General features: G+C 39.8%; 2 protein-coding genes and 1 non-coding gene across 4 annotated transcripts; 1 reads left to right on the top strand and 2 right to left on the bottom strand.

The window, feature by feature from the left end:
• Positions 1 to 1,155: 1,155 nt before the first annotated feature.
• LOC101290855 (thioredoxin H2-like) lies at positions 1,156 to 2,088 on the bottom strand. Its single transcript, XM_004297766.1, has 3 exons — positions 1,864 to 2,088; positions 1,662 to 1,784; positions 1,156 to 1,570 (listed from the first exon to the last, which is right to left on the bottom strand). The coding sequence occupies exons 1-3, from the start codon at positions 2,002 to 2,004 to the stop codon at positions 1,439 to 1,441; spliced, it is 396 nt and encodes a 131-aa protein (XP_004297814.1). The 5' UTR covers positions 2,005 to 2,088; the 3' UTR covers positions 1,156 to 1,438.
• Positions 2,089 to 4,132: 2,044 nt separating this feature from the next.
• LOC101315141 lies at positions 4,133 to 8,079 on the bottom strand. Of its 2 annotated transcripts, none has more exons than XM_004297764.1 (4): positions 7,230 to 8,079; positions 6,966 to 7,138; positions 5,183 to 5,257; positions 4,133 to 5,078 (listed from the first exon to the last, which is right to left on the bottom strand). In XM_004297764.1, the coding sequence occupies exons 1-4, from the start codon at positions 7,927 to 7,929 to the stop codon at positions 4,707 to 4,709; spliced, it is 1,320 nt and encodes a 439-aa protein (XP_004297812.1). In that variant the 5' UTR covers positions 7,930 to 8,079; the 3' UTR covers positions 4,133 to 4,706. The 2 variants fall into 2 exon arrangements, with proteins under 2 accessions (XP_004297812.1, XP_004297813.1); XM_004297765.1 differs by having other exon boundaries at positions 7,017 to 7,138.
• Positions 8,080 to 12,596: 4,517 nt separating this feature from the next.
• Positions 12,597 to 14,907, top strand: LOC101314846. The gene is made up of 3 exons (XR_184562.1): positions 12,597 to 13,555; positions 13,998 to 14,034; positions 14,386 to 14,907. It is a non-coding gene; the product is annotated as an uncharacterized LOC101314846 (transcript).
• The last annotated feature ends 667 nt before the right edge of the window (positions 14,908 to 15,574 follow it).

Below are 15,574 nucleotides of genomic sequence, written 5' to 3'. Positions count from 1 at the left end.
TTTGTAACCCTAATTTTGGCGAAAAAGACCAATTTGACCCCAACAAAAATTCTTCTTTTTTCTTCTTTTTTCTTCTCTCTCTCATCTCGATCACTCTCTCTCTCTTTCTTTTTTTTTTTTTTTTCTCTTAACCACCTCGTCTACTTCCTCTCACTCTCATCTCCTCTCCCACACATAAAGTTCAAACCAGAAAACCAATGGCTGCCTCACTCTCTCTACTCTCACACTCGTTCCCAACTACACCTTCGCAGTCGACTATCTCCACCCTCCTCAAACATCTTTTCCAATCTCCATTAGATTTTGAATTTCTGTGGGTGGGTGCACCGTACCTTTATTTCTGTGGTGGAGGCGGAGTCGACGATGGCGAGACGGAGGACCTTGTGGGTGGAGGTGGTTAGGGCTTAGTTAGGAATTGGTTATTTTATATATTGTTTTTGAATTTGAAATTGGGAATTAGGGTCTGGATTTAGGTGAGTTAGGGTTGAGGTGAGGAGGAATAGAGGGAGAAGCGGTAGTGGGCGGGGAGGTCGGCAATGATTTCCGGGATGGGTAAAGGTGGAAGTGGTGGATGAGTTAGGATTCAAAATATTGGTGGGGAGAGTGTAATCTTTACCGTTTGGGCTCGATAGGAAGTGGCAGAGGAGCTTAGGAAAAAAAGGAGGCGGTGAGTCGGGCATTGGTGGAGGTACGGTGTAAAAATGGGTTCTGATAAAAAGAGATAAAGGAAAAAAAAGTAAAAAAAAAAAAAGTAAAATGGTTCAAAATGATGCTTTTACCCTCCATGTGGGGGTAATACTCTGATAAGTAGGCCATCATTGTCTCCTCCACGTTGGCTGCTTACGTCATGATTTGAGAAAATTTGTAGTTTTGTTCAGATTTGATGAATTTTCAGAGTATAGGGGTACACATGATGAAAAAAAAAGAACAAGGGCACAACTGATAAGTGACCTAAATTTTAGGGTAGCACACTGAGTTTAATCCTTATTATTTTTTATATCAAATATAAGAAGATGATCAACACACAAGAATTTGTTTGTATCGTTAAAAAAAACACACAGGAATTTGTCGAGTACATATTAAAATTTAAGAGAAGTATGCATTTGAGTCAAGTAACACTCTGAGAAGTTCAAATCTCGATAAACAATACAGAAAACTGAACACTAAACTCCAGAACCCCAAGTAAGAGATCTTATTATTAGTTGGTCTTAGCACATAGTAAAATTTAAGATAAGTATGCATTAGAGTTAAGTAACACTCCGAGAAGTACAAATCTCGATGAACATGAAAGAATACAGAAAACTGAACACTAAACTCCAGAACCCCAAGTAAGAGATCTTATTATTAGTTGGTCTTATTCTGGCTTTATTTTGCTTATAGGTAAATTTCCAATCCGGGGCGCTTCATCTACTCGGGATTAACAACAGTGAGGAATGGTAATTTAACTCCTGTGTTTCTCAATCTTCTTCTGGAGTTCCTCCTTCCTGGCCCCGACAACTCTATCAATCACTTCTCCTTTCTTAATAAACACAAACGAAGGCATTGCCTGCACCCCAAACTCCATCGCCACATCCTGCATGCATCAATCCATCAACAACACAATGAATTAGACGACTATAGTAAACACTGTTAATTGTTACACTAATATTCTTATCAATAATTACCGGTAACTCGTCGACATCAAGCTTGACAAACTCGACGTCGGTGTACTTATCAGCATACTCTTTCAAGGCTGGCTCCATCGATCGACAAGGTCCGCACCATGTTGCCGTGAAATCAATCACCATCTTCATGCCAAATAACACCATAATTAGTGAAAAACCTAGCTTGCATACTGATTCATGCTCAATCAGAAGATTAAATTACCAGCTTGTTAGTTTGCTTAGAGGCAGTGAAATGGGTCTTCCATTGGTCCTTGGAGTGGAAGGACATGATGCGAGACTTCTTTCCATGTGATGATCCATCCGAGTCGTCGACAATGCTGTGGTTAGAGAGGTTGCTTCCCATATTTTCCTAACTCTGACTGGTTAGCTCTGCTATTTCCAGACTGAAAAGTTTTAGTAGAACAGGAAAGGTTTGATTCGTGTGTGTATTCAAATTGGGTGCCCATTGCTCTATTATATAGTCAGCCAGGAACTAGTGGCAACCCAGCATCGGATTCATCGGCCTTTTTCAAAAGACAAAAATTCACCACCAACGGTCTCTAAACTATTGTGTAATATGTTGCCTGAACTTTAAAAAATATCAAAGTCATACCCAAACATTAATTTTGGCATCAACGAGATACTTCCGTCTAATTTCTGTGACTGAACTGTTAATTTGCTAACGTGGCAACACATTGGTCCCAAAATAAAAGAACAAAATGGACTTTTTGGCCAGAAGTCAAATCTCAACTAAAAATTAAAACTCAAATACTGCAACTCCGAATTGGTTCTCTTTATCGAAAAAAACTCCAAATTGATTCTTCATCCTACTTTTTCCAGATCAAAGTCGGAGGAACATTAAAATACTTTGGATCCCCAAACCTTGCCAATGATTTTCCATATTGAGTCACTGACTGCGATGTACCAGTTGTGAAAAGAATAGCTGGGCAGAAACTTATCAGAGAGATTATTTGAATCGAATTCGGAGAAGAATGAAGCAGCCATCCAAGGACTCATTCGAAGCCGCATTCGAGGAGGAAGGAGACTGGTTATAAATTGAGCTAAATTGGAAAGAATGATGAAGTGACTGACGGAGAGGAGAGCGTCGGGATCGACGATACGGCGGAAGAGGTCGAGCTGGTGAATGCAGAGGCGCTGGAAGTCGGGGCCAGGCAAAACGATGCCGTTTTTCTGGTCGTTTTCGATGCGCTGCATGAAATGGACGGGGGAGGTGGAGGCTCTGCGGATGGCGGAGGCGATGGCGGAGGGGACCATGGAGTTGTTGGAGTCGGGGTGGCCATCGGAGGGGGTGTGGGTGACGTGGCGGATGGTTTGGGGGGAATAGGGGGAAGGAGGAGGGTAGAAGTGGAATTTGAGGGGTGTTGGTGAGTGATTGAAGAAGAGAGAAGCATTGGGTGGAGTTGGAGGAGGAGGTTCGGCAGTTGGTGTGGACATAGCTGGGTTGGTGACTGATTTTTTTTTTCTGGGTTTTTAGTAATTGTATAGTTGGATCTGTACTGTAATTCTTGTTGACAAGAACAAGAAGAACAAGAGGAAGGAGAAGACTGCATCTGAGGGTTTTAATTGTAATTGGCGGTAATCAGGATTCGTTTGAAAGAATAAGAACAAAGAGAAGCCAAAACGTGCAGATGTAAATCTCTGTTTCTGGCGTTGAACATGAAGAACAAGAACAAGAACAAGAACAAAAAAAAAAAAAAGAGAAGGGTAAATTGGTCAATTAACATTTTTTAGGTCTTTACGGTCCATCACAAAAATTTGATTGATGTATCTTGTTGATGTCAAAATCGGTATTAAGTTGGCTTTCACACAATAGTTTAGAAACCGTTGGTAAATTTTTGTCTTTTCAAAATCATTCAACTATTTTTGTCGACCGTCGATATTGGCCTTTCTATATAATAACAACTCTCAAATTTCAGTGTATGTACTATATATGTATTACCACACCATTTTTCTTTTCTTTATCCTGATGGAAGATGACTTGCGGCGCCGCTAATTAAGTTGACAATTTGGTGTGCTCCAGGAAGTTGAAAACGCAGAAGGAATAACCCTAATAAATAATCAAGGAGCAGACTGACGTCAAAACGATGCATCTCTGTTAATATTGGAGGAGTTTTTTTATATTTTTTTATCGGATATTGGAGAAGTTTTTAGAAGGATTATATTCTCCATTCATGCAATTAGTCTAAACATTGCTCAATTAACCAATTAGGGCCATTACTTGCTCTTCTATAGTCACATCCATGAACTTCTAGCAAAGCTGTAATCGAATAAGAAAAAGGAAATAAAAAACATAAAACAAAAAACAAAACTTCTGGCGAAAGAACTAAAAGTGTGATAGATCATAGATGCCTTCTCGCCTTCCACACATATTAGGAGTAGTCCCAAATTTTGCTTCGACAGAGAATCAGCAGAAAATAGTCATGTTTTAATATTTATAAATGCCGACGGTAGGCAGTCACCGACTGGCGTGGCCCTTGGGGAAAGCAAAACGTGAAGACCACTAACACTAAAAGGTTTATATTCCTGGACCAAGTATGTTATGGTTCACTTCATCTATATATGCTTCTCGCTCACCAGTCTATTCCATTTCCCTCCTTTTCTTTGCTGAAGCAAAAAATAAACGAGACACGAAAAAACAAAAACAAAAAAGATAACGAAGTGCCGAAACTTATCAATATAAATGGGCCTTGTAATAGAACGGAGACAGTATTCAATGACCCATTTCATCTCAAGATGATTCCATCAACAAAGACTAAAAGATCTAGTACTAGAGAAACGACCATAAAATAGAATCATACTGAGAAGTTAAGTTGCCTGCCACCATCCTGAAACATTGTCCAAGAAAACTAATGCAAAATCTATCCCTGGATGGTTTCGACCAAAACCCATTGGCTGAACTACAGAGAAACGAGAAAGTTCATGGATGATAAATCCGTCAACAGCAGCAAACCCATATCCAATACACTTTCCAACAAAAGCAGAAAACGTTTTCACCACCCACATGTAAAACTAGTAAGGAGCATCCTACCAAGAGTATGAGTACCGTTAAGAAGCAACTCCAATGTTAGCTGAGGCATGGCCATCTTGAGCTGAACCATGGTTGTTGTAAGACGGACCACCACCTCTACCGCCCCTTGCCCTATTGTAATTCCTTGAATAATAGTTTCCAGGCTGGTCATAAAACTGGTTCTGACCATTCTGGTAAGAACCACCTCCTCTGCCTCGGCCACCACGGCCATTAGAGTAACCTCTACGGCCTCCTCCACGGCCACCTCTTTGGTTTTGATACTGCCTACGTGGACCATTATGTTGCTCGAATTCTACATCTCTCTCATTATGCTCTACTTCTGTTTCTGGCTTGATTTGTTCATGTTGAACCAAGACAACCTCTGCAAAATTTTCGGTTTCAAATTCATCCTGCAAACCAAGAACCTCCCAAATTTTAATAACTTACAGACTAGTTTCCAGGAAGAAAAAATGTTAAACAGGATGAATTGACTTAAATGCTAAGCTGAGAGCACCTTCTGAACCTCCTCAACAGGACCCGATTGATTATCACCACTGTCATGTCCTTCTAGATTTGGCATCTCCTCACCCTACAGAGCATATAAAGAAGTCAGCACATGACTGTAAACATAACTATATTAATAACAAATATTTGCTTATATAGCCAATATTTCAAGTAATCTAACAATACACTCCAATGACTTACATTGCCGAACCATCTAGGCAGTATTTTAAAAATGCTGGTTGCAAACATCGTTCAGAGAATGTATAGCATGCAAAGAGATAGCTTAAGTCAAGAAGTGACGGAACATGAGATAGGTTGTGAACATAAACAGCAGATCAAGGGATGTATATCCCGGAGGATGTGAGTGGAAAAGGCACATCAACAAAGATATCTCTATTCATTATTCATAGTTAAATAAACCAAAAACAACCAAACACCATACTACATAAACAGACCTTGAAAATAAAGATAACCTCAGTACATTAAAAGGTATGTCAAGAAAAAAGAAAAAAAAAAAAAAAAATAAAGATGCTGCATTAGAAACCCTTGAATCCAAGATTTGGTCTGATCTCAATACAGTAGAACAAACCATCTCTCACATGCAAAGAAAACAATACCAATTCCAAGCGAGAGTCTCCAAAGCAGGTATCACGCTTCTGCTTATTTGAGCATTATATCCCTTAAAATATCACCTATAGAAATTTATCCCATTGCATAGTGAAATTCAACATAATTGTCCCCAATCAAAAGTCTCAAGTCATTTTCATTTGAAAACCAGGGATAATGAAACCATAAAAGTAGAGACTGCAATCCAGGAGATATATACAAGGAAGGCCCAAAACAAATAAACCAGGAGCACAGCATTAAATGTGTCCCACGGCAGCACTCAATTGGCAAACTAGACTGAAATAAAGGTAGTACACATCATCCCCAAATAAACTAAAGAGCACCATGAGATCCTAACATTAGATACTACGAGATCATCACATGATCAACTCCAGCAAAAAATTTGGCATGTGGAGAACTCGAGTAAAATGACTCGCATTCAGCCAAATGAAGTATGAGAAATATCCAAAGCAACAATTTTATATGGCCGAGAAGTTTAGGAAAAATTAGAGAAAGTCAGAGGTAAAGCAAGAACCTAGGAGCTTCAGTTGCATCATATCAAGAATTTGTTTTTAAAAACATTAAGAGGAACTAATGATATAAGACTTCTTATAATGTCGTTTATTTTATCACAGAAATGAATCAGACCAGTGGTGCAAATTGATATTAGGTTATTAGAACAACCTCTATCTGCATAGAGAAAACAACAGCCACCATTCCATTTATAACAAACTGGTTTCTAACAACAGCTAATTGGTTAAACCTTCATACAGGTTACAGTTTCTCTTCAACACAAACCAGTACAATTCAATTAGAACTAGAACCAGATCAAGCATGCTAAACTTTCAAGTTTCCAACAATTGCAATAAAAATATAAGCATGACTATAAACAGCTGTGCCACTATAAATGCTATGCTGTGAACAGTTGGTCTAAACATGGTTTATATGATTAGTATATAGCTTGTTAAGCATCAATTACTACTTGTCACTTTCTTCTGTTCATGTATTAAAGCATTAATCAACTCCAGGAGAAACTTCTACACAATATTTAGAGCACACAAAACCATATTCCAACAACCTTTTCTAATAATAAGAACAAACACCTCACACATGTATCACAATACATTAAGATCAGAATAATCATTTCCGATCACAATTATTCAAACTCTAAAACTATCAAGTTATACCTTCTGCTGCTGAAACTGTACAAATGAACTGTCCACATCCACACCCCTCACCTGAAACGGAGCAAAGTTTCCACCAGCAGCAGCTGCCATTGCCTCCGGAGCTTTCATTTCTGGAGTGATGGTAAAGTAGTCCGAAGCCATAATCTTACTAAGCCTCTCTCTCAAACTCACATCTGCAAAAATTAAAATCATCCATGTCAGCGAAAACCTACATAACAACACCAATGCAGTACTTAAACAATAAAAATGCCACGGAAGCTTTACATGTGACACTAGAATTAGGCTCAATTGGCTGGTCTGAGTTAGCGAGCCATAGCTTGGCGTGCTCAATGCAGCGCTGCAGAGCATTCTTGTGAGATAAGCCCGAAGCCACCGGCCTGGAGATCAACAAGCCACTGAGTGAGGAGAGCAAATCCAAGTCCTTCTCGGCGAGCATATCAGTGTCGTCATCAGTGACGGTGTCATAGGTCAAGCAGCACCCTCTCTCGTGGCTCCTGGTGAACATAATCGAGGTGAAGTCACTCTGCGTCTTGACATCGAACAACGAGCCAAAGTAGAGCAGGTTCAGAAGCTCCTCCACCGCCGCCTGGTGGTGGTTCTGCTCATCGACGTCGGCGGCGGATTCGCCGCTCTGCTGCACAGCATTGGGGGGAGTTTCGTGGTGTTCTTCGGGCTCAGTAGCGGCGGCGGCGGGAGGGGCGGTGACCTGGACGGCGAGGCTGATTTCCTCGGCGACGGCGACGGAGAGAGGCTGGCGAAGCTTCTCGAGCTCGTCGATGGAGGCAACGATGGCGGACTTGGTGCGGAGGACCTCGAGTTGCTCGTTGTTGAGGGTTTTGCCTTGGGCGAGAGACTCCTCCATCTGGCTGATGCGGTTCTGCTTCTTGCGGAGGCCGCGGATGCGCTTGTTGATGAGGCTGAGGACCGGGCCGTCGGAGACTTCGGAACTCGCCGTGGTTGCCATTGGAGTTCTTTTTGGTTGTTTCTACGGTTGGATTAGTGTTCGGTGGTGAATCGGAGCTTGGTTGGCCACCTGGCGGAGGCGGTGGCGAGGGTTTTGGGGGAGCGGCGATGGATAGAGATAGAGAGAGAGGGAGGGGTTGGGGGTTTGCTGCTGCTTTGGGGTTTGGAAATTTTGGGGTGACTGTAAGTCTTTTATTTTTAAGTCTAGCATTAAAAAGAGAAAATGAAAGAGGCGTAGCATTCTTCTAGAACTGGATCAATGGACATTTTACAAAGCCCAGAATGGAATAAGTCTATGCGTTTTGTGGCCCATTTTGTATCCAACTTGTCTTACCTTTGTTTTTCGATTTATAGCATCTCCAACCGTTATTGTATTAATTCTATATCATAGAGGAGGAAATCATAGATTTGTGTCACACGCTGCTGCGAACCACGTCGCCCCAAAAGGAACCGTGCCGCCTCCCTACCTTGCCACCAAACCAATCTACCTCAAGCTAGGCACAACTCCATTCGACTACAGATTGAGACCCAGCTTTCGCATCACAGATCTCATCGGATCAAAACGCAGACGTCGTCGTCGAAGAACGTCACAAATCTCTAGATGTGAATAGTCACGACACCCCCCACATCTCTCTCCCTTAGCCAAACCACACATCATAGCCCGCCCATCCTCTCTTTGGCAGAACCTAGGAGCATTAGATGATTGGATCCCAATTCCCCGCTCGGCAGCTGACCATTGACGCGGCAAGGCAAGAGCCAGGCCCGCCATCAAGGGATTCAAGGCGCTACCGAACATAGATGGAAGTTTGCAGGAAGGCGAAGGCGGCCTTTGGGTTTGGGAGAGAAAACTAGGATTGTGTATTGTGTTAAACTAGAGAGTCCATACTTGAACATACGCAAATTGGTTTTATTTTTCGGTGAAAGTTCGTTAAACCGGACCCAAAAGAATGCTGGAAGAATCCTTATTGAGCCTCGGAGCTAAGCTACCAAACTTTTTTACAGAAAAAAGAAAAAGATAAAACGGAGAATTGCTAATATAAACAAATTTCATGTGTGTATAGATGTTCATTTACATTTCAGTGTGTATAGACCATTCACTTGACTGATCTCAACTCATTCATCCATCTCTACGGGCCTATACATAGGTATTTTCGAGCAACTATAACCATATGGATTCTATTCTTGTATGATGTATAAAACATTATACATGGTATGGTATATTCAAAATCTAAGACTAGAACACCATCGGGGAAAAAAAAAAAAAAAACACAATTCCTAGACTAGAAGTATGCAATTATGACACATCTTACGGCTGAAAGGCCTGAGTTTGAAGGTATATATAAAACAGCGAACTCTTGAGAGTTGGGATTTGGTATAAACACAACCCAACCTGATGCGAAATAAGCATTTAACATGATATGAAGACCAACATTCTGTAACAAATTAGATTTTTGGATGGGTATTTGCCTTTCAGGAGCTCATAATTTTACATTCTTCAAACTCAACCCTACCTATTCATTTCAATGCTTCAATCGGATCAGGCCTGGAATCATTTACCAGTATAATATGACTTAATTTGAACTCGATTAATAGGACATAAAGCAGGAAAGAGGCTGGAGGTGAAACATGTTGTAGAACATCTTTTACTACCAAGTTATGAATACTTGTATGTAACTTGTATTTGTCCACATTTACCAATCACCGCTGAAAGAAAACCAAACAAATCCTCACACCAAAACTCATCTTCGATTTCTTTGGTAAACAACTCAGCTGCACTAGTTCTAACTGGTGAAGGGGAAGGTATTCATTCTGAGTAGCAAAAGGAGCTGACCTTCACAGTTTTGTACCCTCATTATCTGATGGCCCAAGCAACGAGCGTATCAATCAAAACTTGTAACAATTTTGAAGAAGCTCCTAAGTGATCACATTTTCATTTGAATTTGCCGATCGATATGTATTAGGAACTCAGCATATGAGAGGCCATTCAAGCTCTTGTCTTCTACGATATAAGAGAAGAAAAGCATCCCTGGGGAAGAAAAAATGGAGGAACTGAATGCATCAACTACTAACATCCAATACAAATTACTTTATGAGATCAGATGTTGCACTGACCAGACACAAACCCTCCTTTACTCTGATAACAGTGATGACACAAAAAGAGGCACCACACTTCTGCCTTGCATACATTACGTGAACAAAATTTATGCAGTTACCTCGCTATGTTATATTCATCCAGTTGGTCGTAGTTTCACATTTATTTCTAATTTAGTATGTGTTGATGCCCAACAAATGAGATGATTGGGCAAGGGCAGCTACGTAGAAATGAAAAAGGAAAAAGATCTGACTGAGACAACCTAATATGAAGGAACAAATATGATGCAAAGGATATAATCTGGATGCTGTTATTATAACATAATAGTCGCCCAGAAGCAGAAGTTTTTTTTTTATAAAAGCGCTTTGTAAAACACTGACCTGATGGCAATTAAAGATAGCAAGACATATTTGTCTGATTCTTTCTGGTAAGAAACTAAAGAGCAGCAGGTTGCCAGGTCTAAGACCATGGCAATCCTAGCAAGACCCGAGGGCAACTACCACCTGGGTGCTGACTGGCCCAAAGTGATATAGAGGAAAAAGTAGTATATACACCAGAAGTAAAAAAATATAGAAACATACCGAAGGTAGGAACATCTTTGGCGTCGTATCTCATTTATCAAATTATTTAGTTTCAAACCTATAGGCGTTGTAATATTCCACCAAAGATCATTGTAGTTCTTTGCATTGTCGGTAACAGCAGAGAAAGGGTAATAATAATAGATCTGGAGCAAAATAGGAAAAGAAGCAAAGTTAAACCCTAAAGTATGCCAAATTTGCATGTAGAAGATCGTTGGCTACCGCCATTTTTTGAAAAGGTTTGGCTAAAATATCAACAACTACTACAGATTTATGGCTGATGTCTAACACGATATAAGCACAATATAAAACAACCTTACTGTTACCTCTCCTGGAATGTGTTTATACAATATAAACTCAAACATTATACTTAAAATAAGGTCCGGCTCTATATGCTGGAAAAAAAAATTTGTTTGCAATATGTTACACCAATCCAACCAACTCCCAAGTACAACAACAATGTCACAAATACAAGATCTCAGCAATGAAGATAGACATTGACTACCAAGAATAGAACAGCTACCAGAACAAGACTAAAAGAGCATTAATATACCTGTATTAACCATACTACATTCTCGCTGTAAATGTCATTGTTAACAAACCAACTAGCCAGTTGATCCCACTCACTTTGTTTTCTCCCATAAACTGAAATCCTGTACTCTGCCATCTGCAAAAAGAGAAATTCATTATCAGACATGCATAAATGATCAATGCAAGCAAATCTTCCTATAAAATGTTAAAGAGGGATAACCTGGTATTTCATGGCTTCGAGATCTTTCAAAACTTCCTTTGTTACTTATGCTAAAAATCGTCCTGCAATTGTACACATGAATAAAACATTAACTTTACAAGACAAGTCCAGCTGAAGAGATTGAAATGCTATGCACTTCAATCTATATAAGATAATAATAGATTATCAAAGGTAAATCAACCAAGACCTAACAAGAATATGCACAAGTATGATATCCTGATTTTAACAGTTTAACTTTCAAAATGATCATACCTTGGATTAGATTGTCTCGCTTCCAGAATATCTCTCTGAGACTGCTCCGGCCACATGGATTATACTTCAGGTTGAACTTGTCAAATCGATGAAAAGTAGTCTTATCCGCATGAACATCCAATAAGTCAACATTCAGATCATACCTAAAATAAGGAAAAACCAATGTGCATGAGAGAGAGCTTTAATTATTCATAGATAAACAGTTTCAGGAAGAGCAATATTTACCCTGTCAAGTCCAAACTCTTAAAAACTTCCTTAAGTGTAAGATGTTTTCCATCTCTGAATATGACTACCGGGCAATCCAAGTTGATTCTCATAGTTAGTAGTTAGAAACTTCAACAGTCACAGAGATATGAAAAGATTGAATCTGTAACTATATCAAGTTCACTGAAACAAACTAAAAGGAACATAGTTTTCTACCTCATCAGATGCTTCTGGTTCATGCAAGCAGAGTGATGCACATGTGTATCAACTCTCCGTGTAGTTTATCGAACTAGATTCTTCAAACTTGAAAGAGAAAGATGGATACCATGATTTTCACAACAGGAGCAACTGAACAAGATCGAGATCCAGTATGCAGAGATGCAAAACAGAACAAATAGGGGGATTTTGGAAAACGAAACGAAATATGATTAAGGCAAAATGCACTTCTTTCAAATGGTACATCACCAACGCACATCTGATGTGCTAATAGATAAATATTATTTTGGAAAAAGCCCTAAACAAATTAGTAGTAACTGCTGTGCTTACATCCCTACAGCAGAATTGATGACCTGGAAGGTGGTCTCATCAAGCGGACAGAATCCTCGTGACAGCGAATTAGCAGAGAAGCGGGGGTTATTACTAGTACTAGTATCACATATTTTGATCGTGAACTTACACCAAATAAGTTTACAGATGTTAGTCATGCCAATATCCCACAGCAAAGCCAAGCGGTGGTCGTCCTCGTCCTTCCTGATCTGGAACAACCGTGGAAACCAATCTCGGCAATCAACTGATGCTCCTGGTAATGGCCGATAAGCATGAGGCATCACCTTCCCGTCATTCGGGAGACCCTTAACTGGTTCTGGGAGCCATTGACCCTTTTCAATATCAAAAACATATATTCCAGGAACCACCTCATCCCGCAGTACAACCTCCCTCCACCCTATTATCTTGGCTTCTTCTTCTTCTCCCGGTTTTGGTTTCCGTTTTGGACTCCTGGTGCCAAAAGAAAACAAGTAGCGATCGTTGAAGAGCACCGCGCCAGGAGACCAATTACCCCACAAGTTGTCATCAAGCGCATCCTCGTCCCACTTTTGTGACTCCAAATCATACGAGAGCATGACATGGGGATGGTAGGCTCCACCCCGTAAAGAGTAGACGTATAGTTTTTCTTAGTAAGACCAAGAAGACGTAGCCTATGTAATAATCCCTTGGGCCTGGGGTTGGCACCTTGTGGCGGTACCGGCAACTTCTCCAATGTCATGTCTACTCCGGGACGGAATCGGTAGACTGTAGGTCCAACACAATAAGCATAACCATCATGGCCAAGAGCTACTCCTCCCCCAAATTGAGCGTCTACAAGTTTCCCACCTCCTAAGAGCCATTCGTCTACTCCCATATCCAAATTACTCAAGTCTATGTGACGAAATCCAACAGATTCATCTTGCATATGCTTGAGTGTATACCCATCTCCACCAATCAGATACGCACAGGAATTTACAACAGCAAGGTTGTTAGTAGGCGAAAATGAATCGGGAAGAGGGAGTCGTCTGACTCTATCTGTTTCAGATTCACATCCAATCACCTCATTGGCAGATGATAGGGCTGATTCCATCAGCGACTTCTCCTCAATCACATACCAAAAATCCTTCAAGAATCCTGCTACCCTTACGTAGATTAGCCTGTCCTTTAGGCTTTCTCCAGCCAGTGCGACTGCGCCTATAGTCATGGTCCCTTTGATTCTTCTAACGTAAGTATTTTGTTTTCTTCTTTTCTGAGAGATGGAGGCTTTTGTTTTCTCTGAGAGATAGATGGAGGCGTTAGGGATTCATCCTACTCTCTTTTATAGGGATTTGGGGGCAATCTTATTCCTATTCCTTTTCTTATTCCTTATCCCGTTTTCTTTTGGACTCAATTTGGAGAATTTTTTTATTTTTATTTTTTTTTGTTTTTTTTTGTTTAAGGAAGATATACAAGTATCTTATATTTCATCAAAATTTCTTTTTCCCTCTCGGACGTGATATTTCGATTATTTCCTTTCCTAAAAATCAATTATTTCGATATTGAAAAGATTCTTCTCCAAATCTAACCAATAAACAGATTATTCTCCCGAACTAACATTTTCAAAAATGATTATTCTAATTTGTTTTCATTTGCTTCAATATGAAAAATTTGTGTGTTCTTTTGTCCAGGTACGAGCAGCTTTTACAACAAGGAAAACTTTCAGAGGTAAAATTCGCATTTCTCTATAGTCTAATTTGAGCTGTTAGAATTTCAATTGCCAAGTTTCCAGTCGTTTAATTTTTGGTTTTTGCATGGCTTGATTTATTGTTCATCAGCAAAATGTGGAATTAGGATTGAAAGTTTGCAATTCCGTTCATATGTAAAGCTCAGTAATGAATTGTATTTGTACCCAAGTCTACAACTTTATGAATGCTAAAACAGCTGTCACTTTTTTTTTTTGAAAGCCGGCTTCCACATGAAGCTTTATTTTGCTGTATGTGTGTTGTTAATTAACATGATTTGATCCGTATTTATGCGTCATGTTTGACGATGTCTAATTGTCGTTGTGTTTTATAGTTGCTGGGCATAAGAAGAGCACTGAAGTGGAAAGCAATGATACTGATGATGATTGATGAACAACCTACTGATAGTTAAGGAACCAGTTGTCAAGGATACTCGACCTGTTTGAGGGTAAATTTACACCCCCTAGATTTGTAGCGTATCGAACAAGTTATGTGGTTCGTCGTGGATATGATTGAGTATCTTTGAAGATATTCGTTATTGAGGCTAAACCAAGCCTACTTGGAGATCAAGCCATTTTGGTGTAAATATGGGATATTATCGATATATCACGGATCCGGGGTAGTTAATGGAGGATTGTTTGGTTACCAAGATTGAGTTAGAATAAAGGATTTGCATTCAAGGAGTCTTAGACGTGTGCTATGCTAGTAAGGAAGGTTTTGTTACCTTTGTGATTAAGGAAGATATATGGTTTTATCTAAGAAGGAAGTTAATCATCCTTGATTCTTTGTTTCTCAAGAGAAGCCTAATACGTGCATGATCTTTGGTCATATGAGGATTATATTCCTTAATTGCGCTTGAATGCATAAAGGTGATATACATGCACGTCCGAGTTGGAAGAGTCATAAAGCAATCTCTTTGCGTAGAAGATGACATCGAGAAAATCTTCAAGAATTATGTATTGAGGTAAATATCTTTACCTAGACTTCGTATCTAGTCTGATATGCGAAGCGATACCTGCGGTTCAATTCAGTAGATATATTTCTTTTCCATTGGGTAATTATTGGCGGAAGATTTGTAGGATATCTCAAAGATATTGTGTCAGAGGGCTCGGTTAGGAAAATATATTTCTAGATTCAATTAGATATTCGATTGTTTCAGAGACAAGTCATTCGCAAACCCTAGCCACCCAATTTCATATAAGGAGGTCAAGGTGAATGAGAATAAACCCCGACAATTCAACAAAATTCTGCATCACTGCAAATTGGACGCCTCCCTAGGAGCACCTAATTTACCAAAAAAGCCTCTCCAAGGAGCACCACCAAAGCCTCATTGCGAGCAAATCCCGCTTCACTCACCAAGCCTCATCCTACTCTCTTTTATAGGGATTTGGGGCCTAGTCTTTATCCCGTTTTCTTTTGGATTGGAGAATTTTTTATTTTTTATTTTTTTCGGTAAGAAAGATATACACGTATCTTAGATTTCATTAAATTTTCTTTTTCCGTCAAGGAGGTGATATTTCGAT

The sequence above is a fragment of the Fragaria vesca genome, linkage group LG4, assembly GCF_000184155.1.
Source record: "Fragaria vesca subsp. vesca linkage group LG4, FraVesHawaii_1.0, whole genome shotgun sequence".
Classification (NCBI taxonomy): Eukaryota; Viridiplantae; Streptophyta; class Magnoliopsida; order Rosales; family Rosaceae; genus Fragaria; species Fragaria vesca.
The sequence above is the reverse complement of the archived record's forward strand: the minus strand, read 5'-3'. Positions and strand labels throughout refer to the sequence as shown.